Source organism: Arvicola amphibius, chromosome 7, assembly GCF_903992535.2.
Source record: "Arvicola amphibius chromosome 7, mArvAmp1.2, whole genome shotgun sequence".
Taxonomy (NCBI): domain Eukaryota; kingdom Metazoa; phylum Chordata; class Mammalia; order Rodentia; family Cricetidae; genus Arvicola; species Arvicola amphibius.
The window spans coordinates 122,284,855-122,308,861 of record NC_052053.1 but is presented as its reverse complement, the minus strand read 5'-3'; the positions used below and the strand labels follow the sequence as shown (position 1 = coordinate 122,308,861).

Genomic DNA, 24,007 nt, shown 5'->3' with positions numbered 1-24,007 from the left:
AACAAAAATAAAAACCACATGATCATCTCATTAGATGCTGAAAAAGCCTTCGATGAAATTCAATATCCCTTCATGATAAAGGTCTTGGAGAGAGCAGGGATACAAGGAACATACCTAAACATAATAAAGGCAATATACTGAAAGCCAACAGCCAATATCACACTAAATGGACAGAAACTCAAAGCAAATCCCACTGTAATGAGGAACAAGACAAGGTTGTCCACTCTCTCCATATCTATTCAATATAGTTCTTGAGGTCATAGCTAGAGCAATAAGACAACAAACGGAGATCAAGGGGATACAAATTGTAAAAAGAAGTCAAACTCTCACTGTTTGCTGATGATATGACAGTTTACATAAGGGACCCCAAAAATTCTACCAAGGAACTTCTACAACTCGTAAACACTTCAGTAATGTAGTAGGATATAAGATTAACTTAAGAAAATCAGTAGCCCCCCTTTATACAGATGATAAATGGGCTGAGAGTGAAATCAGAGAAACATCACCCTTCACAAAAGCCAAAAATAACATAAAATATCTCAGAGTAACTCTAACCAAACAGTTGGAAGACTTGTATGACAGGAACTTTAAATTTTTGAAGAAAGAAATTGAAGAAGACACCAGAAAAATGGAAAGATCTCCTATGCTCTTGGGTAGGTAGAATTTACATAGTAAAAATGACAATCCCCCTAAAGCAATCTACAGATTCAATGCAATGCCCATCAAAATCCCAACAAAATTCTTCACAGACCTTGAAAGAACAGTATTCAAATTCATATGGAAAACCAAAAAACTCAGGATAGTGAAAACGATCCTGTACAACACAGGAACGTCCCTGACTTCAAACTCTACTACAGAGCTATAGTACTGAAAACAGCCTGGTATTGGTATTAAAAACAGACAGGAGGAGAAATGGAACCAAATCTAAGACCCAGATATTAATCTACCTATCTATGAGCACCTGATTTTTGACAAAGAAACAAAAAATATAAAATGGAAAACAGAAAGCATACTCAACAAGTGGTGCTGGCATAACTGGATAATAACCTGTAGAAGAATGAAAATAGATCCATGTCTATCACCATGCACAAAACTCAAGTCCAAATGGATCAAAGGCCTCAACATAAAACCAACCACACTAAACCCCACAGAAGAGAAAGTGGGAAGTAAACTTGATTGTAGTGGCACAGGAGACCACTTCCTAAATATAACCCCAGTAGCACAGACAATGAGAAAAACTATTAATAAATGGGACCTCCTGAAACGGAAAAGCTTCTGTAAAGCAAAGGACATGGTCAACAAGACAAAATGACAGCCTACAGAATGGGAAAAGATCTTCACCAACCCCACATCAGACAGAGGTCTAATCTCCAAAATATACAAAGAACTCAAGAAATTGGTCATCAAATGAACAATTAATCCAATGAAAAAATGGGATACAGACCTAAACAAAGAATTCTCGACTAAGGAATCTAAAATGGCTGAAAGACACTTAAGGAAATAAATGTTCAACATCCTTAGTCATCAGAGAAAAGCAAATCAAAACAACTCTGAGATTCCATCTTACACCTGTAAGAATGACCAAGATCAAAAACACTGATGACAACTTATGCTGGAGAGGTTGTGGGGAAAAGGCAACACTTCTGCATTGCTGGTGGGAATGCAAGCTGGTACAGCCCTTAGGATGTCAGTATGACAATTTCTCAGAAAGTTAGGAAACAACCTTCCTCAAGACCCAGCAATACCACTTTTGGGTATCTACCCAAAGGATGCTCAATCGTGCCACAAGGACATGTGCTCAATTATGTTCATAGCAGCATTGTTTGTCATAGCCAGAACCTGGAAACAACCTAAATGCTCCTCGACTGAAGAATGGATAGAGAAAATGTGGTACGTTTACACAATGGAAAAATTTATACAGTGGAAAAAAAAAATCTTGAAATTTGCATGCAAATGAATGGATCTAGAAAACATTATATTGAGTGAGGTAACCTAGACCCAGAAAGACAAATATCATATGTACTTACTCATAAGTGGCTTTTAGATATATAGCAAAGAAAACTAGCCTACAAATCACAATCCCAGAAAATCTGGACAACAAGGAGTATCCTAAGAGAGACATACATGGGTCTAATGTACATGGGAAGTAGAAAAGGACAAAATTTCCTGAGTAAATTGGGAACATGGGGACCATGGGAGAGGGTTGTAGTGGAGGGGAGAGAAAGGGAGGGGAGCAGAGAAAAATCTATAGCTCAATAAAATCAATTTAAACAATTAGCTTTTTGAATAAATCAAGTATTTTTACTGTTCCTGTTATTACATATTTGTAAGGTTACAAAATATAAAGTCTTAAGTATAGAAAATACAGTCATAAAAGTGGTAAAAACTGGTTATTAAAAATGGTTTTATGTGAAATTGTTTTAAATAAAATTAATTTGTAATTGTGATAAAATACAAAATTGAGTAATTTATTTTTGTTTTTTATAGGCCTTTTCCCCATGGGTCTAGAACAAAATATATATTCTGATATTTTATTAGGTTATAGTATTGTTTTTATTGTAATTAAAAATTGATTAGGCATTATTTGCCCTTTAAGGTGGTTGTAGGCGTCAGTTATGTGAAGTCTGGGTTGTTTATGAGAAATCTGACCTTAGGGGTCTGAGATGACCTTAGGGGTTTTATATTGCTGTAGCCCCTTACGTAGTTGTTTCCTTAGCTCATGAAAGCACAGGGAAAGGCTTCACGTTTTGATGCAACACACTTTGCAAACACATATCATGTACCACGATGAACCAGTGTCACCGAGGAAGAGTGGTGATGACTTCAGGCACTCTGAACATCTGTGTCTTTAAGGACCAGTGTGAAAACTGACCCGCATCGCATAGGTGTGATGCAGAGAGCAACCTTTTTTTTTTTTTTTTTTTTTTTCCTCAAGCAAGGCTTGAAGTGAATTTCAGTGCACTAGAAACCTTGGAAAGCAAAACAGAACAACTGCCCCAAAGTCCGTCTCTGCCAACAGGGTGATCTTGGTTCTGTAGGGGAATGTGGTACAGTAGTGGTATTGGGATAGCCTGAAAGTCAGGATATACGAAGAGCCGCAATAGGACAGTTCTGGGGGTGGGGGTAGAGCTGCAATAGGACAGCTCTGGAGGGGGTAGAGCCGCAGTAGGACTGCTCTGGGGGTGGGGGATAGAGCCGCAATAGAACAGCTCAGCCCTGGAGGAAAGGTGTCCTTACTATTGGGAAGCCAGGCTACCTGAAGCTGGGGTGCGGTGGGAGATGGTCTCCTCTCCTGGAGAGCTGCTGCTGCTGAGTTTTGGTCTGCTCCCTTATAGGAGAGTTGTAGCAGAGCTATCTGCTTCTTCTCTGTCCCAAGATGTTTCTTCTGCTAACTCTCTGCTAGGGGAAGCCCCTGAAGAAATGTAGCAAACTCCTCTGGCTCCTCTATTGGCCTCGTTCAGCCCCTTTAAGGAGGTCCTAGCAATGCTGCCTTGCTGAGGCCCTCTAGGAAGCGTCTCAGCAAGGTTTTTCAGCTTGGTCCCCTAGGGACTTTCCAGCCAGGTTCTTCTCTGCCCAGGCGAAGGTCTCCACCCAAGACTCTTTTGAGGAAGAGATTTATTTGGGAAGGAGGAGTCCAGGAGAGTGGTTGCCTCTGCCACTTAAGGGCAGCTCTCAAATGAAGGGGTGGAGAGGCTTATATAGGACTTCTTAGGGGCGGAGTTTTCCCAGGGAGAAAGGGGTTTGATTAACTTTTCTCTGCTCAGGGATTGGTCAGTTTAGCTGGTCAGGGGCAGAGATGGTTCTGACTTCATGACCAAACTGTGTTTCTTTCACAGGTCCTTTTTAGCTTTTTGACTCTAATCTTAGGACCAGGGCATATTTCCTTCACTGGCTCTGATTCTAGGGACAAAGTGTGTTTTTTTTAATACTAGTTTGAGAGCCAGGGCACAGAGCTCAGGGATAAAGATGTTTCTCTCCCTGGCCCAGGTCTCAAATCCAGGGTATGTTTCTTTCTCTGACTCTGGGTTTAGAGTCAGAGTGCTCAGTGATTGGTTGGTTTCCTGCCCCAGTTGTCCCTTTTACCTTACAGGTTCCCCAGAAAATAAACGGGAATTCTTAAAGCCTCAACAGTAAGGTATTTTTGAGTCTTACAAAGCTTGCTACCATCATACTACAAGGTCTCCTTTTGTTGTTTCTGTACTTTGTCACGTTAATTTGCCCTGTCATACTGTTACAGAGAATACAACACAGCATAAAACTATCTAATTAACAATACAGAAAAACTGTGAGAGACCTGTTTAGGCTTGAGAGAGATTCCAGTGATCTGGAACTTCCTCTTCTTGGACGAAGCTGGAAACCCCGGAGGCCAGCCGCCTTCAGTATTGCCTCTTTTCTTCATTATTTAAATCAATGCATGATAATGTAGTTTTCATTGATTTGTTCATTTAAATACCCAGTGGTAGAGTATATAGATTATACATTATTGCCTTTCTCCTCATATTATTTTCCTGTGGAATTATGACATTATAGACTTGACTACCAAGAGAAATTTTGTATTTGATCAAGAAAAATGAATTGATGGAAAAACACAAGCTCATAATAGTTTTTGGTTTCTTTTTATAAAATTAATTTTTATTGAAAATAGATTCTTTTCTCATACAATATATTCTGGCCTCTTTCCCACCCCTCCTCCCAGTTTGGTCCTCCTGTTTCTTAGAACTACTTACCCTCTTATTTCCTCTTCAGAAATGAGCAGGTCTTCAAGAGACAACAACCAAACAGAACAAAACAAGATACAAGGCCAACATCCTCATATTGAGGCTGGACAAGGCAGCCCAATAGGAGGAAAAGAATCCCAAGAGCAAACAAAAGAGTCAGAGACACACCCTCTCCCATTGTTAGAAGTCCCACAAAAACACCAAGCCAACAGCCATATATACAGAGGACCTGATGCAGACCATCCTGGATCCTGTCCTTGCCATTTCAGTCTCTATGAACCCGTATGAGCCCTGCTTACTTGATTTGGTGGGCCATGTTCTACTGGTGCCCTCATCCCCTCTGACTCCTACAGTCTTTCCTCCTCTCCTATGGGGTTACCACATCTCTGAGGGGCGGGACCCAATGGAGACCTCCAATTTAATCTTTGTCTGCATGATGTCTGGTTATAGGTCTCTGTACCTGCTCCCATTTGCTGCTGAAGGAAGGCTCTCTCATGACAAGACATCGATCTATGAGTGTAGCAGAATATCATTAGGAATAATTTTATTGATTGTTTTTCCAGCTGTGTTTGGTTCTGTCTCTTCTCCGGGCTATCCAATCTCTGGTTCCTGGTCATCCAGGCAGTGTAGGGTATGGGCTCCCTCTCGTGGCTTGGGCCTGAAGTTAAACTAAGCATTGGTTGGCCACACCCACAATTTCTCAATCACCAGCATATCTTGCCTACAGCACAATTTCTGGTTAGTATGAATAAAACCACAATAAACATAGTTGAGCAAGTATCCTTGTGGTATATGCCCAAGAGTAGTATAGCTGGGTCTTGAGGTAGATGCATCCCAAATTTTCTGAAAAACTGCCATATTGATTTCCATAGTGACTGTACAAGTTTGTACTCCCACCAAAAATGGAAGAGTGTTCCTTTTGCTCCATATCCTCACCAGCATGAGCTGTCACTTGTGTTGTTGATCTTGGCCATTCTGACAGGTGTAAAATAGAATCTCAAAGTAGTTTTTATTTGTATTTCGATGATGGCTAAGGGTGTTGAACATTTAAGTGTTTCTCAGCCATTTGAGATTACTCTATTGGGAATTCTGTTTAGATCTGTACCCCATTTTTAATTGGATTATTTGGTTTTTAATATGAATTTTTAAAATTCCTTATATATTTTGAGTGTTATACCTCTATCAGGTGTGGAATTGTTCCTTGTTGCCTCTTCATCTGATTGAGGGTGTGTCCTTTGTGTTCTTTGCCTTTTAGGAACTTTCCAGTTTCCATTAATTCTGAAAGTTCCCTCTATTAATTGTTGACCTTAGTGCTGTGCTATTACTCTTCTGTTCAGGGGCCTAATGTGCCCTCTGATTGGTTTAATAAAAAGCTGAACAGCCAATAGCTAGGCAGGAGAGTTGGGACTTCTGGGCAGAGAGAGGAACGAGGAGAGGAATCTAGTCAGGGTGGGAAGATTCTGCCAGCAAACTTGGAGCAAGTTGAATATGCCATACTGAGGAAAGTCAAAGGCCCTGTGGAAAAACATAGATTAAGAGAAACAGGTTAACCTGAGGAATAAAAGCTAGTTGGGGATAAGCCTAAACTAAAGACCAAACTTTTATAATTAATGAGAAGTCTCCATGTTATTATTTGAGAGGTTTAAGATCCAAAGATAGTCTGACAAGAAAGCTTTCTCTAAATGCCTTCAAGACTCTTCCCCACTTTCTCTTCTATCGGATTCAGTGCGTCTGTTTTTATGTTGAGGTCTTTGATCTACCTGGACTTCAGTTTTGTGTGGGGTGATAAATATGGATCTTTTTGTATTCTTTTACATGCAGATATCCACTTTGACCAGCACTATTTGTTGAAGATGTTTCTTTTTTTCCAGTGTGTCTTTTTGGCTTCTTTATTAAAAAAAAAAATCAATTTTCCATAGATGTATGAGTTTATATCTTGGTCTTCAGTTCAATTCCATTGATCAGTGTGTCTGTTTTTATGCCAGTACCATGTGTTTTTATCACTATAGCTCTGTGGTATAGCTTGAAATTAGGTAGACCTCTAGCAGTTATTTTTTGTTATTGTTGTTCAGGATTATCTTAGCTATCCTGTTTTTTTTTTTTTTAATATGGAGTTGAGAATTGACTTTTCAAGGTCTGTAAAGAATTGTGTTGGGATTTTGATGGGGATTGCATTGAATCTATAGATTATTTTTGGTAGGATGATCTTATTCCTACTGATCAGTGAACATGGGAAATCTTTTCATCTTTTGATATCTTCTTCAGTTTCTTTCTTCAAAGACTTGACATTTTTATCATACAAGCCTTTCACTTGCTTGGTTAGTGTTACCTCAAGACATTTTATATTATTTGATGCTATTGTGAAGGATGTTGTTTCCCTGATTTCTTTCTCAGTCTGTTTGCCATTTGTATATAGAAGGGCTATCCATTTTTATTTATTAATATTTAGTTAATCTTGAATCCAGCTACTTTGCTGAAATTGTTTATCAGCTGTAGTATTTCCATTATAGAATTTTTGAGGTCACTTATATCATTTTATCATCTACAAATAACCATACATTTTTACTTCTTCCTTTTCAGTTTGATTCCCTTGATCTCTTTCAGTTGTCTCATTGCTCCAGATAAAACTTCAAATACTATGCTGAGTAGATATGGTGAGAGTGGACAACCTTTTCTTGTTCCTGTTTTGAGTGGAATTGCTTTTAGTTTCTCTCCATTTAATTCGATGTTGGTTATAGTCTTTCTGTAAAGTGCCTTTGTTATATTTAGGTATTTTCCTTATATCCCTAATCTTTCCAGAACTTTTATCATGAAGGGGTGTTAGATTTTCTCAAAGGTTATTTTCTAATGAGATGATCATTTGTTTTTTCTTTTAGTTTGCTTATAAGGTGGATTACACTGACACATTGTCAGATTTTCGTATGTTGAACCATCCCTGACTCTCTGGGATGAAACCTACTATTTTTTCCCTTGTCCTATCTGTTTGGTATTCTTGTATCTTTATAGTCATGTCCTTCTTTAGGTTAGGAAAATTTTCTTCTATGGTTTTGTTGAAAATATTTTCTGGGTCTTTGAGCTGGGATTCTTCTCCTTCCTCTGTTCCTTTTATTCTTAGGTTTGGTTTCTTTACAGTGTTCCAGATTTCCTGGTTGTTTTGTGTCAGGAAAGTTTTAGATTTAACGTTTTCTTTGACCAGTCTGTCCATTTCTTCTATTAAATCTCCAGTGCCAGAGCTTCTGTCTTCTGTTCTTGTGTTTGGTTGATGAAACTTGCCTCTGTAGTTCCTGTTTTCATTCCTAAATTTTTCATTTCCATATTTTTCCTCTATTTGTGGAAATTTCTTCTATTTATTTTCCTCCATTTGTGGAAATTTCTTCTATTTCCATTTTCAGGTCTTGAACAGTTTTATTTGTTTCCCTCAAACTGTTTTTCCTTGGCTTTTTTTTTTTTAAGAAAAGGGATTTATTCATTTCTTTTATGTGTTTGTTTTTCTGACTTTCTTTGAAGAATTTATTCATTTCCTGCTTTCTTTAAGGGACTTTTCATATTCTCTTTAAGGTCTTCTGTCATCTTCCTATAGTTGGTTTTAAAGTCTTTTTCTTGTGCTTCTTTTCTATCAGAGTGCCTGCTGTGGTAGGGTAGCATGGGCTCTGGTGAAGGCGTATTTCCCTGCCTGGTACTGTGTTCTTATGCTGATATCTATGTGGTGATTAAAGGTCTAGGTGCTGATTTCTGGGTTTATCTTGGTTGGGTGGGAGTTTTGTTCCATGGTCTCTGGATTTTCAGAGTGTGTTGCCTGTGTGTGGCCTGTTGTACTGACGTGCTAGGCTGCTCTGTTCTCAGGGAATGCCTGCTGGTGTTGGAGGCTGGGGGGAATGGAGACCGGGGGAAGATGGTTTGTTGCAGTGCTAGGGGCAACCCTGAGAACTGGGTCTAGAAGAACAGAGAGTGGAGAAGGTCCGGGCAGCCTACGTGGTCATCTGGCAGGACATCTGTAGCCTGTGGTTAAGCTGGGGGTGTCTGCCTGAGTTGGATGTTGGGACACAACCATTAGGTGGAGAGGGAGGCCATGGGATGTGGTCTGTGGGATCCACAGGAGGTGTGGACAGGGGCAGGGGAAGATTTAGCTAGGGTTCTGTTGTAGTGCAAGGGCAACCCTGAGAGTTAGGTCTGGGATGACGGAGAAAGTGGAGCAGGTTGCCAGGCAGCCTACCTGTTCTTCTGGCCAGTTTTTTTTTTTTTTTTTTTTCTGAGAATGTTTGTTAGCTTCATTTGTTAGTTTGTTAATGGTGATTTTTCTGTTATTAGCATATCTACAGTATGATGGGTAGTCAGTTGTAGGAAGCATATTGTACAAGGATGTCAATGTGTTGACACTATTTTGACAGCCAGTGGGTAGTTGCTGAAACTTGTATTTATGCTTGAATATAACCTTGTTTTTTAAAAAGAACAAATGCCAATTGTTTTTCATTTTAACTTTTGGAGTCACATAGTACTCAAATTTCATATTATAGTTGAGCCAAAGCGTAATCTTCGGCATAATTGAATTGAAGGCTTTTCAGTTGAAGTGGCAATAAATATTAAATGGTAGTTGCTGTGGTTACAGATAACATGCCAGCACACTTGGATTCTGTGTGCCTGCCAGGCATCTGAACTCAGGTCCTTCTCTGGGAAGCACTCTACCTGCTGGCCCAGCACCCCGGCCTCTCATGTGATATTCTTCCCATGACAAGGATGAGCTTTTCTCTAAGCTTCTAAAATGCCATTTGTTGGTAGAAATGTCTACTTTTATGTTATCTGACACTAGTTCATTACCAGAATACCTGGGGATTTATTGAGTTCAGTTTTATTGAGGATTGTCTTTTAATGTACTGAACTAATAAAGTAGGAAAATTTTAAGACCTGCAGACAGAGGTTATTAAAATGGAAATGTCGGATAATTTTATTGAGGATGTACGGTGTGTGTTAATGACTAAATAGGAAACACTCGAGGAAGAAGCACACGGCCTTTTCTGTTGCTGTGGATAGTGGTTCTGCTTCAGATCACAGTTCCTTCTGCTTTTTCTAGGGCAGATGTATGTGGGCTTACGGGAATTTGAACAATCAGTGTGAGATAATAACTTTCAATAACATTTAGGATAAAGTTAGTTTTTTTCTAGGTAATTTAAATGCGTGAAGGATGAGGGTCAATTCTAGTTATATCTACCAGGAATAGATTTCAGGGTGTTGGTAAAGCTGTTGATATGTCTGTCTCAGTCTATCCCTTGTGTTTGTGATCAGCACCAGCCACCGGAGAAAACTCATGTCCTGTCATTTGGTCACTTGGCTCAGTGTGTCTGAGGGCAGATTCAGGATGCATAGATTCCTATAAGTACAGCATGTTTGTCATGTGGTCTGTCCGTTAAGGTCACGTGTACTTTACATTTCTCTTTTACAATCTAGTCTCAGCTTAAACCAAGACAAAATATCTTTTCTCTTCATAACCTTTGATCTTTTAAAATGTTTCTTGAAATCTTAAAATTTTAAGTTGTTACTATTACCTTTTCTGGTGAGAAAAATAAGAAGAACTTGATGTTGTTAGGTAACAGAAGGTGAAGCATGCAGTTTTGTTAATAATGCATTGTCTATGTGACTTAGGATGCTTCTGCATTTGAAATATGCACAGTATGGTTAATCCATAGTTACCTTCATAGTTCACTGACTATCTCAAAAATGTATGCTTTCATTTACTCTGGCTTAGTAAGGTGTAAATTGACTTATGAAGATGTAAGGTACAGGAAATGTTCACCCATGAGTCAGGAGGAAGGACCCATAGGAAAGGCATTAGGGCATAAAACATGGAAAGTTTTGATGGTTTGGGCTTTTCAAGGCTAATCCTTCTAAAAAAGAAAAAAAAAAGAGAAGAGAGATTATATAAACACATACACATATGGGGAGGAAGAGAGAGAGAGACAGAGAGAGAAAGGGGGGAGGATGAATTTGAATTTTGTATTGGAACGTGGAACTCCCATTAGGACTGGATGGATTTGCTCTGGTAATATTACCAGGCACAGCAATACTCTGCATAGCAGTACAAGGTTTTTCCCATACTGTCCATGGTAGTGACTCAGTAATTTGTTCCATAAAGGGTGTTTGCTATGTGACATACCAGGAAGAAAAGGGATATGACATCGATTACCCTAATCTAATTTTTATTGTGGAAACTTCATAGCCTACTAGTTGTTATAAATTGTACCCTCAATTTTATCGGCCCTTTTTTTTCTCATGAAAAGTGGCAGAATTCAAAAGTTAACATTGGTACAATGTTACTATTTGTAGTATTGGTCCTTACCAGCAATAAGGCTAACACTGCTCCTGCCTACTTCTAAAGCCTCTGCCCTCAGCCTTGCCTTACTGCTTAGGTGCCCTCTGCTTACATGGCCCCCATCCTGTCGGGACCATGGGTCTTTACTCTCTCCTCATAGAAAGCCTGGTACCACCACTGCCCAATAATCTTCCTCACCAGAAAATTCTGTTCTAATTTTCTTCTTCTGACTTTGTTTCAAGATGTTAGCTTTTTGTGTGTGTGTGTGTGTGGGGGGGGGAGAGTAGGCTTGTTCCTATCATGCTTCATATCTAACATATATAACATGTATGTAGTAAATCTTAGCTGAATACAACATGTCTCTCATCCTTACCCTTGCTGTGTTTTAGGTATGCTAGCTGAAGAATTCTGCTGTGTATATTTTAGATAAATTACAAGTTTTTTCTTTATGAATAACAAAGGTAACTTAAATACATTTTCTTAGCAGTTAATATCTGTGATATATTTTACTGGCTGTCTTAGACTACTTTCCTGCCTCATTGTCTTTAATAAAGGCAAAAACCATTCAAAACCAAACAAAACCAACCATGTATAGTTAGTAATTTCCCTTTGGGCATTATGTTCTGTGGGATGAAATGTTTTCTAATTTCTAATAGAATGTTTTCCTTTGCTAGGTATTGTTGGTCTTGTCCATTGTCTTAGCTCTGAACTGTTGAGCATTGCTGTCTGCTCTCTGTAACGGCTAGAGTTCTTTGGGACTGAGTTTGAGCCATGATGACAATAGGAGAGTTCAGGAGCCCAGACCTTGAACGTCTTTGAGAGAGAAAAGGAAGCTGTAAATGTGCATGTTCTGTAATTGTTCTTACATCGTCCCCATTGCCACGTTATAATCATGCGTAGCCACTGGGTGAGTTGCTTTTCTCATTATTGCAAGTGAACTCAGACTAAAAGCAGCTTAGTAGGCTCACAGTTCATCATGGTCGGGAAGACAAGATGGAAGAAAAAGCCTTTTCCTTTTCCCCCTTTTAACTCAGCCCAGTACCCAGACCCTAGGATAGTGTCACCATTCAGGTGGGTCTTCCCTTAGTTAAGCCCTCACAGACATACCCAAAGGTGCGCCTTATTAACGTCACAGGTCTGTCTTTCTGTCTTTTTTTTATTTTTCCTTTACTTTATATATATTTGAGACAGGGTGCTGTCATGCCCAACAATGCCATAGGTGTATTTATTGTTGTTTTGAGATAGATTCTTCGCTTTATAGTTTTTAGCTGGCCTGGAAGTTGCTGTGTAGACCAGGCTGGGTTTACACTCATAGAGATCAGTCTGCTTCTGCCTCCAGAGTAGTTGGATTAAAGGCATTTATTTGCCTTTTGTTTTGGCACCATGGTGGCAAACAGCTCTTCCTAGGCTGAAGCAGCTGCACAGAGTAGTGTCCCCAGGAGCTGCTGCTTCAAGCCTGTGCACTGTGTACATCTCATTGCCTCCCATCCACGGCGAGACCCATTCTCTAAACAATACAACGCCTGCTGCCTGGGAAGATACAGAACTCTTCCTAAATGTTGATGCCCTGAATCCAAAGAGACTATAAAAGACTTGGAATGATCTCCTCAATCTGATAAATCAGTACATTTCAAAATTTTATTTTAAACAATTACGTGCCTCAAGGGAATACTGGTATGATTTTTAGAAATAACTTAAAAGCTATCTTTAAGAAGTTGTACAAAATGAAATAGCTGATATATGTTGTTACTGGTTTTATCCTTTCAGTTTGGTAACTTGGTTTTTAAAATGCAAATTTGGTGGTATTAACGTCTAAAGCTGAGAACTTATGTTTGCTTCCTCCTCTGAGGTAGGTGTGGGAGGGCACTAGGAGGGCACTTGGAGACCAAAGGGGGGTGACCGTAAGTCATTATGGGGCTTTTTGAAGACTCCTTATAGGAGGGGGTGCTTTAGCTAGCCTTTGGTGCATATACAAGCTGGGAGTTTGTCATGGAAGGGCCGAGGAGGAACAGTGATGGGAGGGCATAGGCTGTGGTGCCAGACTGTACGTCATGTAGCATGACTCAGGTGAAAGTCTTTGTGGTGACTTGACAGAGGGAGAGGAGGGCCAGGGAAGGTCTTGTCATACATGTCTTTCTGTGTTGAAGAGGTGAGTATGTTTCAAAGGCTCTGAGAAGCCATCCTAGGTTTTTCCGTGGTTAATGACACAGTTTCACATTCTAGGAGGATCACTTTGGCAGCTGTGTGGGTGAGAGGTAGTAGGATCTGAGGTAAGGAAGGGGCCAGATGATAGGCTGGTTCCATGCTCTAGGTGAGCTGTGATGGGCCTGCTGAAGTGTGTGGCAGTGGAAGTGGAGAGGTAGACTTAACTGGGTGGTCTTAAAGAAAGCTGGGTGTGATAGATGCCTGTAATTTCAGCCCTTGGGGACTGGGACTGGAAGGTCATGAGTTCTAGGGTAGCCTGGGCTCTATAGAAAGAGCCTGAGAGAGGGAGAGGAGAGGTGGTGGGGTGAAGGATATAAAACTGAGGAGGGGAGGTAGGGTGAGAACTAGTGGTTAGTACTTTATTATAGATGAGTAAGATAAAGTTACTTAGGACTTGAGATAGTTGTGTCATTGATTAAAATAGAACTGATAGAAAAGGAATAAATTTAAGAAAGATATGGTGAATTAAGGCTAAGATATGTTGATTTTGACACCTCGAGGATTAGGAGGTGGTTGACTAGATTTCAGGAAAGTTCAAGAGAGGAGACTGGGTGAAAGATAAGAATTTGGGAGTTAGTAGTGTGTGTGTGTGTGTGTGTGTGTGTGTGTGTGTGTGTATGTTTTAAAATTCTTCCTCTGGAGATCTAAACAATTTTTACCCTTCTTCCCAATGTCCAAACAACAAATTGAGGCAGTCTTCTTGGAACAGAAGACAATTAAGACCTTGTCTGGAATCGGCTTTGGCTTAAACAAATGTTGTGGCTGTTCAGTCCTCAATCTAGTTCACTAAACCTGATCCACATCAGCAACACGGCTGTCAGTTTCTTATTGTTTCACATGCTCACTGTAGTAGCACGTTAGCATCCTTCTCAGACATTCCCTTGCTTTCAGAACCCGGCTGTTCAGTGATGAGGAGTTCACCTTTCCGCCCTTTTATCTTTGGGCGTGGTCCTCACTAAGCTGGGTCATTTCTAGCTTTGGATAGGAAGCGAAGGCTGTGACTCTTCCTTTTACTTCAACCACTCAGAAGCCACCAACAGTCAAATTTTGGTATGTTGTACATCAGTGTATAAGAAAGTTGAAGAGGAGCGAGATGGGAAAACCACTGGTCAGCAGAGCAGAAAAAACACACACATTTATCAATTAAACTTGCCAAGACGGGTTCGGATCGCAGCACCCTAAAATAATTGGAACAGTAACAACAAAGAGCATTTGTCACATTCCGCCATAATAAATATAATGGTGACAAAGTCTGAAATATTACTAGGACTACCAAGATGGGACACAGACATGCGCACTCATGTGCTGCTGGAAAGCAGCACCAAGAGGCAAGCAGTTAGGGTTACCACAAGCCTCCACAAGAACACACTAAATGTGGAGCACAATAAAACGAGGGGTGTGTGTGTGTGTGTGTGTGATTTCATGAAAACCAACTGATCAGAAGGTGATGGACTCGGCAGATAGACAGGTGGATCACACCTGTAAGCGCTGCACTGAAGAAGCCGAGGGATAAGCCTAGAGGTTCAAACAGCTTCGTTTGAGCCAGCTCTGGGCTGCAGAGTGTGATGTAGGCAGATGTTTTTTGTCCTGCCTGCCAGCTCCCAAATAACAGCACAGAGACTTCTTATTAGATAAGAAAGCTTGATCAATAGCCTACGCATTTTCTAACGCGCTCTATAACTTAAATTAACCCATTTCTTCTCATCTACTGCTTTTCTGGCTCTGTTTCCGTGAAAAGCTCTGTTGTAGTTCTTCTTTCTTTGGTGACCTTTGAGATACTTGTGCACCATGATCTCGACTTTAGGTTTTTTTCCTCCACTGAGCACCTTCAGGTCTTCAGAGAATGTCACCAACTGAAAGCAGGCAATTAAAAGTTGTGCTGCCCAAGTGTTTAAAAAAGTGGAAAGGGTGTATGTTGTATTGAATTGCCAGAAAATATATGGATTTGAAAATTCCTCACACCATTAGCAGGAACATTCAGGGAGGATGATCTTGAAATAAACCACTGGGTCCTGCAGCTCCGTCTTGATTTTCTAATAATCCAGATTCCTACAGCACTAGAGAGAAAGTCAGTAAATACATTAGCTTTAACATTTGTCTATTAATAATTGTGAAACCAACTACACATGTCTCTTATTACAGATGCTTGAAGCCTTTAAGAAAATATAACTGGAAAGGCTGAAATGTTAGCGTTTGTTGTTTTTGAGACAGGATCTCAGACCAGGCCAACCTCAGACTTGCTATGTAAGTGAGAATGACCCTGATCCCCTGGATAAGATCACAGGCAAGTGCCAGCATGCCCCATCAGTGCTGGGCAGTGGACACAGGGCCCCTTGCATGGTAGGTAGGCTCTTTACTGCTGAACTATATTCCTTGGCCCTATCTTGGTAATTTTAACTTGAAATGTTTAATTAAATTAAAAATGTATTGTATATTAACTGAGCTGACATTTGGTTGCAAATGAAAGAAAATCCAATGCCATAGCATTAAAAACACGAAACTAATTTCTCTTCCGCATGAGAGGTTGGTAGTCATCCAGTATTGATGCGACATTTCTGTTGCAGGAAATTTCCAGGAGCCCAAATCTGTTCTGCTTCACCATTTTATTATATTTGGGAGGGTTTAATATGAAAGATGTAAAATAATGTGGTCAAGCTCTTCAGCTGTGTTCAAATGTTTAAGATAAGCTGGCTTTAAGATAATTGGATTTATTAGCTTTATTAAATTTATGTGAGTTGTATATGTATTTAGATAAATTTTGTTTGTTAGGATTTGCAAGGCAACCATGGAGAGGCTTTGGGGGAATTTAATCTGTAATGAATTAATTGAATATGAAGAAAATATCCAAGGTTTTTTATTTCAATATGTCTTTATTAACTGTACAAACAGTAAGGTTTGCACGGCAAGCTGAAGGCTTATGAAAGAGCTTAAATCATACAACTTTAGGTATTAAATATAAGGAAGTAGTACAAGGTTAGTTTTGATTGTCGTCTTGATGCAGATTAGAATCTCGTGGTGAGAGAGTCTTAATGAATGGTTGTCTGGATCAGGCTGGCCTATTGGCGGGTCCGTGGGTCATGGATTTTAGATGAGGAGCAAGACCTACCCATTGTGGGTAGTACCATGTCCGTGTTTGGGTCCTAGACTGTATAAAGTGTAGAGAGGGGAGAAGCACAAATAAGTACGAAAGCATTTATTTGCTCCTCTCTGCTTTGGGTGTGACATGGCTAGCCGCTTCAACTTCCCGCTTTGACTTCTCCACTGGGACATATTGTGACCTGCGATTGTGGGCTAAAATCAATCTTTTCCCCCTAAGTTGCTTTGGTCGGTTTTTTTTTTTTTTTTGGTTTGTTTGCTTTTATCACAGCAGTATAAATGAAAGTAGGATGTTAGGTAACAATTTTGGCCTAAAAAGTCTTCCTAAGTTAACAGTAAAGAAGCAACATGAGGAGACAGCATGCACACCTGCAATTAGGCCTTCTGAAATTAAAAAGTATTTCTAGTATATATATATACTTTTCTGTTATGGAGGAGCGGATAATGTCTTTAATCTGCATAAAAGTTATCATTGTGCTTTGGTAAGTTAGGTGTTTGCTTTTAGCAGATTGAAATTAAGAACTCACTCCTTCATGATTGTATGGTCAGAAATATCAGTCACATACAGAGGGGGTGAGCAGACATGAGCGATGGGCATCCTCAAAGGTACCATTGGCTATATATGTAAAGATGCAGATTAACTCAGCGTCCTTTGGGAATGGTTTTCGTTGACAAACATTTTCCAATTTAGCGTGCTTTGGCTGCTTCTTGGAGACCCGAGGATTATTAAAACACCTGTGTTTTAAAACTTCTGCAATATTGACATTGTTCCAGATATTTGGATGTTTGTTTAAAAGTCAAGCTGTCTCTTAACACTTAAAGTCTGAGTAATATTTTGAGGAAGAGACTATCTTACAAGTTTCTCTTAACTGATGGAATGGGAGGATGTGTTTGCAAACCGTGTATGTGACTGAGGGTTAAGCTCAAATCCTGTGAGGAATTCAATAGCAAGGAAGCAAGCAATCTGACTGGAAAGTGGGCAGAGATTTGAATAGACACTTCTCAAACAAGATATACAAGCAAATGCCCCCACAATGTGTGAAAGAGCATATAACACTACTAATAGACAGGGAGAGAGGCGAATGAAGCCTACGGTGTGGCATACTCACACCTGGAGGAACGGTGATCCTCACAGTGACAGGTGTTGGTGCACTCTGATAATTCCATAGACAATACTAACGGGGATGGGGAGGGAGCAGCAGTTCTGAGTCAGCCTGGGCTTCATGAGATTCTGAAAAAACACAAAAAAGAAGCGTCATAGTGTGGATGTGGAGAACGTGAGCCCATATTACCGTCGGTAGAAGTATAAACTGTGCAGTGATGATGGGAAACAGTGCGGGGGCCACTGGAACATTAAAGAATAGTTAGCATACATTCCAGAATCATATCAAGGAAATGATGCCAGTATGTTGATAAGTTCTGCCCTTCTATGTTCGTTATAGCATTATTCAAGAAAATCAAGATGTAAAAACAAATGTCAGTTAGCAGATGAATTGATACAGAAAATGCAGATTATATTCACAGTGGGATAGTACTCAGCCACAGTAGGATAGTCTTCCATTTGAGGTGCCTGAAGGAATCTGGAAAATATGCTGAGAGAAATAAGTCAGGCAGAAAAAGATAAATACAGTATTATTCCGTTATCCCTCTCATCTGAAACCCCAGTAATGAAGCTCAGACTCAGAGAGCTCAGTGGTGGTTCCCAGGGGCTGGGGAGCGGGCAGCAGTGTAGGGAGATGCAGCGGTCAGTGGTGCAGTGTGGTGACTGCAGTGGACTGGGCGCAGGCAGCAGTGTAGGGAGATGCAGCGGTCAGTGGTGCAGTGTGGTGACTGCAGTTTGTGATGAGCTAGGGCTTGGGAGGACCTGATTCCACATATTCTCACCACAGAGGAAGCATGCGAGGCACTCGATGTCAGGCTGATTGAATGACCTCACGCCATGTGAGTATATCCATGTATTACTTTGTATGTCACAAGCAGATGCTCTTATGCTTATTTGAAAACCAGATAATAACAACGTAAAGTTGCCTTTTCTTTAGACAAATGACACTTTTTCGATAAATGGTGTTTTTTCCTCTTCAGCAATAATGTTCCCAATATTATTTATAAAATTCCCAAACTTTATAAGATTATCAAGTTTGTAGAGTCTTTTGAAAAATTGGGATGTTTTCTTTTATTCCTAAGATAGACCTGGTACTAGACAGACCAGGTCTATGCTGTTCTTTCTTGGGCTGGTTTTGGCTATAGGCTCTGCTGTAGTGATTTTGTGGGTAGTGTTAGTGTTTATTTCCAACTAGATTCTATTTCGTGAGGACATACCGTGTCTGTCCATTTTTGCCCTTCTGCCTCTGCCTCTGTTCTCCTTAACTTATGTGGCATTGGCTAAATACGCCAGGACCTGAAGGGAAACCATTTCCTTACACGGTGAAGTCACTGAGCCTCTAAAGTACAATTTTCGATACAAAAATAATTTACATGTCTTTTTTAGGAATACAGCTATTGTGTGATTTTATTTATTTATTTATTTTTTGATAATTTTCTGACTATTAACTGCCACAGAGGATCTTCTGTAAAGCAGTTAGCTGCTCTGCTGCTTTCGTGTTTTGGACGTGAAGTCGCAGTCCTCCGGCCTTCTTTACCGTCATCCCTCTGGGCAGATTGCACTTGGTTGTGGAGTCACCTGTGCTGGTGACTCTGTGCTTATTTCTTCAGTGCTTTGACTTCTTATCTGCATGCACTGCCACGTGCACCATGCAAACTCTGAAACCGCTAGTTCAGCAGATGGTAGTGGAGTAAGGCTTCTAGTATCTGGCTAAACTTTTGTGCCAAGGACTCTCTTAGTGTTTATTAGTAATGTGTCATCTTTTTCGTTATCATTATAACATCTTTATTTGCATTCTGCAGTACCTCATGTGCCACTTTTATTATGCAGTGATATATTAGAATTCTCATCAGTTTTAAAATAAGTTTTCATTTTTATACTTTTTGTCTGTCTTAGTTAGGGTTCAATTGCTGTGAATAGACACCGTGACCACAGCAGCTGTTACAAAGAAAAGCATTCATTTGGGACTTGCTTACAGTTCAGAGGTTTAGTCCATTATTTTCATGGCGGGAACGCAGGCGGACGTGTTGCTAGAGAGGTAGCTGAGAGTTTCACATCTAAAGCACCAAGATGCTGGATATCAGCTAGAATCAGGCCTTGGGGAGGTGTGTTAATGGTAGGGTTAGATGGACTCTTTAGGCTGGGCCCTGGCCTCATACATCTAGGAGAACCAGAGCAGTCCGAGAGGCTGGATGTGGGAGAGAGGTGAAGTCTTAATTCTGTTTGGTGAGGGGCTAGGGTTGCATTAGTTATTTTTCTCACTCCTGTGACAGAACACCCAACAACAAAAGGCAATTACCAGGGGGAGAGGCTTGTATCTATCTATCTATCTATCTATCTATCTATCTATCTATCTATCTATCTATCTATCTACTCTGTCTGTCTATCTATCTATCTATCATCTATATCTATCTATCTATCTATCTATCTATCTATCTATCTATCTATCTATCTATCTATCTACTCTGTCTGTCTATCTATCTATCTATCATCTATATCTATCTATCTATCTATCTATCTATCTATCTATCTATCTATCTATCTATCATCTCTATCTGTCTGTCTATTTATCTATCATCTATATCTATCTATCTATCTATCTATCTATCTATCTATCTATCTATCTATCTATCTATCTATCTATCTATCTATCATCTCATCTGTCTGTCTATCTATCATATCTATCTATCTATCTATCTATCTATCTATCTATCTATCTATCTATCATCTTTCTATCTGGCCTACAGTTTGAGGAGATCTCCCCCATTGTGCTGAGGAAGGTGTGGCAGCAGGAGTGTGATGACTGATCACTGTGTATCCACGTTCAACCCAGCTTATCCACTCTCAGACCTTTGCACAGGAGTTAGTGCTGCCCACATTCGGGGTGGGTCTTCCATCCTCCTTATGCTTCCATGGAAACAGCCTTCCAGACACAGCCAGAGGAGTGTTTCCTCGGTGACTCTAACCAGTCAAGTGACAATGAAGATTAATCATCGCCAAGGTGAATAAGAAAAAGAACATTTTTAATCTAACGGTATGAGATTTCTTAACCAAAGGATGCATGGCACCCTTTAGTCAGGGGACCAGTTCCAGTGACCTATTGTACAACACTACTATGTACTTCAGAACTGCCAAGGTAGTTTTAGTGTTCTCACCACAAAGAAATGGTAAGTGTAAGAGGTAATGGGTATGTGAATTAGCCCAGGCTAACCAGTCTACAAGTCACATGTGTATAAAGTGATAAATGTAAGAGGTAATGGGTATGTGAATTAGCCCAGGCTAACCAGTCTACCAACCACGTGTGTACAAGATGAAGAAAGTGTCCTATGTGCAATACTGTACTCCTCTAAAAGAGATTTTTTTCCCCCTCTTATTTCAGACAACCTAATGAGGCCTCTTTTGAATTATGGTATTGCTTGGTGAGTATTTTTTTTTAGAATTTTGTATTTTCTGAAGAGTACTGTTAACCTGTACAAACGAGTTCTATTTTTGGGTTCCTGTTGCAGTATGTCTATGGGATTTTTGGTTGAAGAGACTGCTCCAGTTGTTTGGAGAGGACTGATGGTCATGTCAGCCGTTGAGAAACTGTTGAGACAGGTAAGAAAGTTGCATTAAATACTATTTTACTTCGGCAAGGTTGTGGTTAATGCATTTGCCGGTGGAAGGATTGGTAAAATCTGCAGCCAGCACTGAGACATCTGACCGACAGATCTACCTGATGGTGGAATGTGGAAGATAAATGTGGCACTGAGACCAAATTTCACCAACTTGAGCTTCCCGCTGCATACGAGCGTAACAAGCTGCTGTGTCCTGAGTCTGCTGTAGGAAGGGCAAGTCTGCTTAGATTTGTGGTTAATCTCACGGTGGGCAGTAATGAATTATAGGGCCGTATAGAAATTCTTCAGATATAAGTGAGCTTATACAGAGCCATGATGTTTCTTGTGTTTTAAATTCCGTCACAACAGTTGTGACTATTATTATTTTTTCTGTATATGGTTCTGTAGTTTTTGGGTTTTTTTTTTGTATGTGTTTTGTCAACTTCATTCCTAACAAAAGAGATCACATATGATTGCATAATCTCAGTTTACCAGGTGGGCTATATTTCATTTATAGTTCGCTTAGAATAAGCTGTACTTTTTCTAGATAGATGAGAAGTTATAATTGTGTTTTAGGTAAATATTAAATCTGTCACACCAGCTTACAGCTACTCCTTCCTTATTTGTCCAGAGTCACGCTATGGGTTGTCCTCTATGGGGATTTCCAGATAAGGACTATTTCTGATTTTAATGTCAGATGCTATGGGTTGTCCTCTATGAGGATTTCTGATTTTAGTGTCAGATGGTTGTGCAACTGATCGAACAGGCCATGGTCTCTGAGACTTCTTGTCTTTCTAACCCTGGTGCTTGTGAAGTTTTGAAAATGCTCTTTTTCACCTTTGTCAGAGTCCTCTGCTCTTCCGATTGTTAAGCCCGTGACTGCCTTTCCGTCTCTTTCCACCCAGGTCCTGTTGGTTACTATAGTCATGTCTCCCATGCCCTCTCCTCTTCAATCCTTCTGTGCCTGTGACCTCTGTTTGTCTGAGCCCAGCCTTTCTATTCTTTATTGCTGAATACTGTTGGAAAATATAGAATAATTGCGTTAATTGCCTGCAGTGCACAAATTGGATCTCCAAAGTTAGTCACCATCTGAACAGTTCTGTCAGCTTATTTCACTCGTTCTCAACATTTGGCAAAAGCTCAGTTTAGGAATCTTTTCAGAATCTGGGGAAAAGGAACAAGTTGCACAAGGTGTGAAATTGGATCACTGTAATCGTTACTACCTTTTAAGGTAGGCTGCAGACTGTTGTCTTCTTTATTCCCAAAAGTAGTTATTTGTTCATTTTTCTCTTTATTTTCTATTGTTCATAATTCATGCTTCAAAGATCCAACTTCTGACTTTTAAAACACTCTGTATTTATTCTATGTCTACTTGCTACTTTATTGCTTCCTGTTTTTGTTTTTGTTTTCATTTTCCCTGCTTTTGATTATGGGCCTAATTTTCTGTTGTTTTTCTAGCACCTGAAGGCATAAACTTAGATCTCTGGGCTTTAGTGACTTATTTTTTCAAAGTTGATATTTATTTATCTATTGAATTTTTGTGTGTGTAGTTGTGAACCTGTATGAATTTGTGTGCACTATATATGTACAGGGGTCCACAGAGGCCAGAAAAAGGTGTCAGATGCCCTGGGACTGGAGTTGCATGTACTTGTGAGGCACCGGGTGGGTCCTCTGCAGGAGCAGTCAGCGCTCCTAGTCAGCCAGCCCTCTCTGCAGCCCCCGGGAGATTCCTTCTTTTTAATAGAAGTGGTTGAGGATATGCCTATATCCTTAACTGGGCTTTGCTTTGAATCTCAAATTCTCATTTCTTTCACTGTTTTTTTAGTTCAGATTAATTTCTATTTTCCTTTTATTTTATGGATATATATATATCAACTTCTAAACATTGTTGTATTTTCCTAAGAGCTTAATCGTAGTCACTTTGAATGAATTTGTTTGGGTAGATTTGCTTTATTATACTTCAGCAGGCTTGAGAGACATTTTGTGGAGCCTTGTAGGTCCATCTTTGTCAATGTTCTGCTTTGGCTAGTTAGAATAGTTACTGTGGCTAATGGTCTGTATTTTTCATTTAGATTAGGTTTATTGACAGTGTTGTTCAAATCTCCTATGTCTTTATTGATTCTTTCTGCCTTGTCCATCTATAACTTTGTAACTAAAAGGAGATCTAGATTTTGCTTCAGTTATTTGAAAGCTCTATTATTAGATATACATGTTTAGAATGGTTATACCTTCCTTGTGAACTGACCCTTTTATTGTTTTGAATTGTTCCTCCATGTCTCTGGTGAACTTCTCGTTTTGAGGCCTGCCCGGAGCTGGCATAGCCACATGAGAATCGTGTGCATTTGTCCGATGGTTAATAAGAAGAGCTGGTCTTCTGAGTATGTCTGTGAGGCACTTTGTAGCTGAGCTAATTGAGGTGGGAAGACCCACACTAAATGTGGGCAGTATCACAGCATTGGCTGGGGGCCCAGACTGAATGGGAAAGAAAGAGGGAGCTGCTTTCTGACTGTGTTTTAGTGCTCCTAGCTGCTTGGAGCTCCTGCAGCCTTGACTCCCCACCATAGTGGACTGGACCCTAGAAGTAGACAACAAAATAAACCTTCCTCCCTTAAGTTTCTTTTGCCAGGTGTTTCATTGCTACAATTAATACACAGTTTTCATATAATAAAAAAAAGTCCCCTTTCTTTTTACTCCACCTCTCAAACCTGGATCAAATCCTGGGCCTTGTGCATGTTAAACAAGCGCATTGAGCCACACCCTCAGACCTGCAGATCATCAAACATCAACTTTGTTATAGTTAAAGTGGGTCAATAGACATTTACCGGTGTCTTGTTTCATCCAGTTTAATAATCTTTGCAGTTTGATTGGCTGCTGAATTTATACATGGCGTAATTGCAGCTATGACTGAGATAAGGCTCTACATTGACTTTTCCCATGCTTGCCACACATAACTTTTTCCAAATTAATTTTATATTCTTGTATTCTT

General features: G+C 39.9%; 1 protein-coding gene across 3 annotated transcripts in view; it reads left to right on the top strand.

Annotated features, from left to right (window-relative positions):
* Positions 1-24,007, top strand: part of Nubpl (nucleotide binding protein like) — a 323,396-nt gene that overhangs the window by 38,806 nt on the left and 260,583 nt on the right. For all 3 annotated transcript variants that reach the window (XM_038336358.1, XM_038336360.1, XM_038336359.1), the window contains exons 5-6: positions 20,805-20,844; positions 20,932-21,022. In XM_038336358.1, the coding sequence (XP_038192286.1) occupies positions 20,805-20,844; positions 20,932-21,022 (131 nt within the window). The remainder of the gene's footprint in view (positions 1-20,804; positions 20,845-20,931; positions 21,023-24,007) is intronic.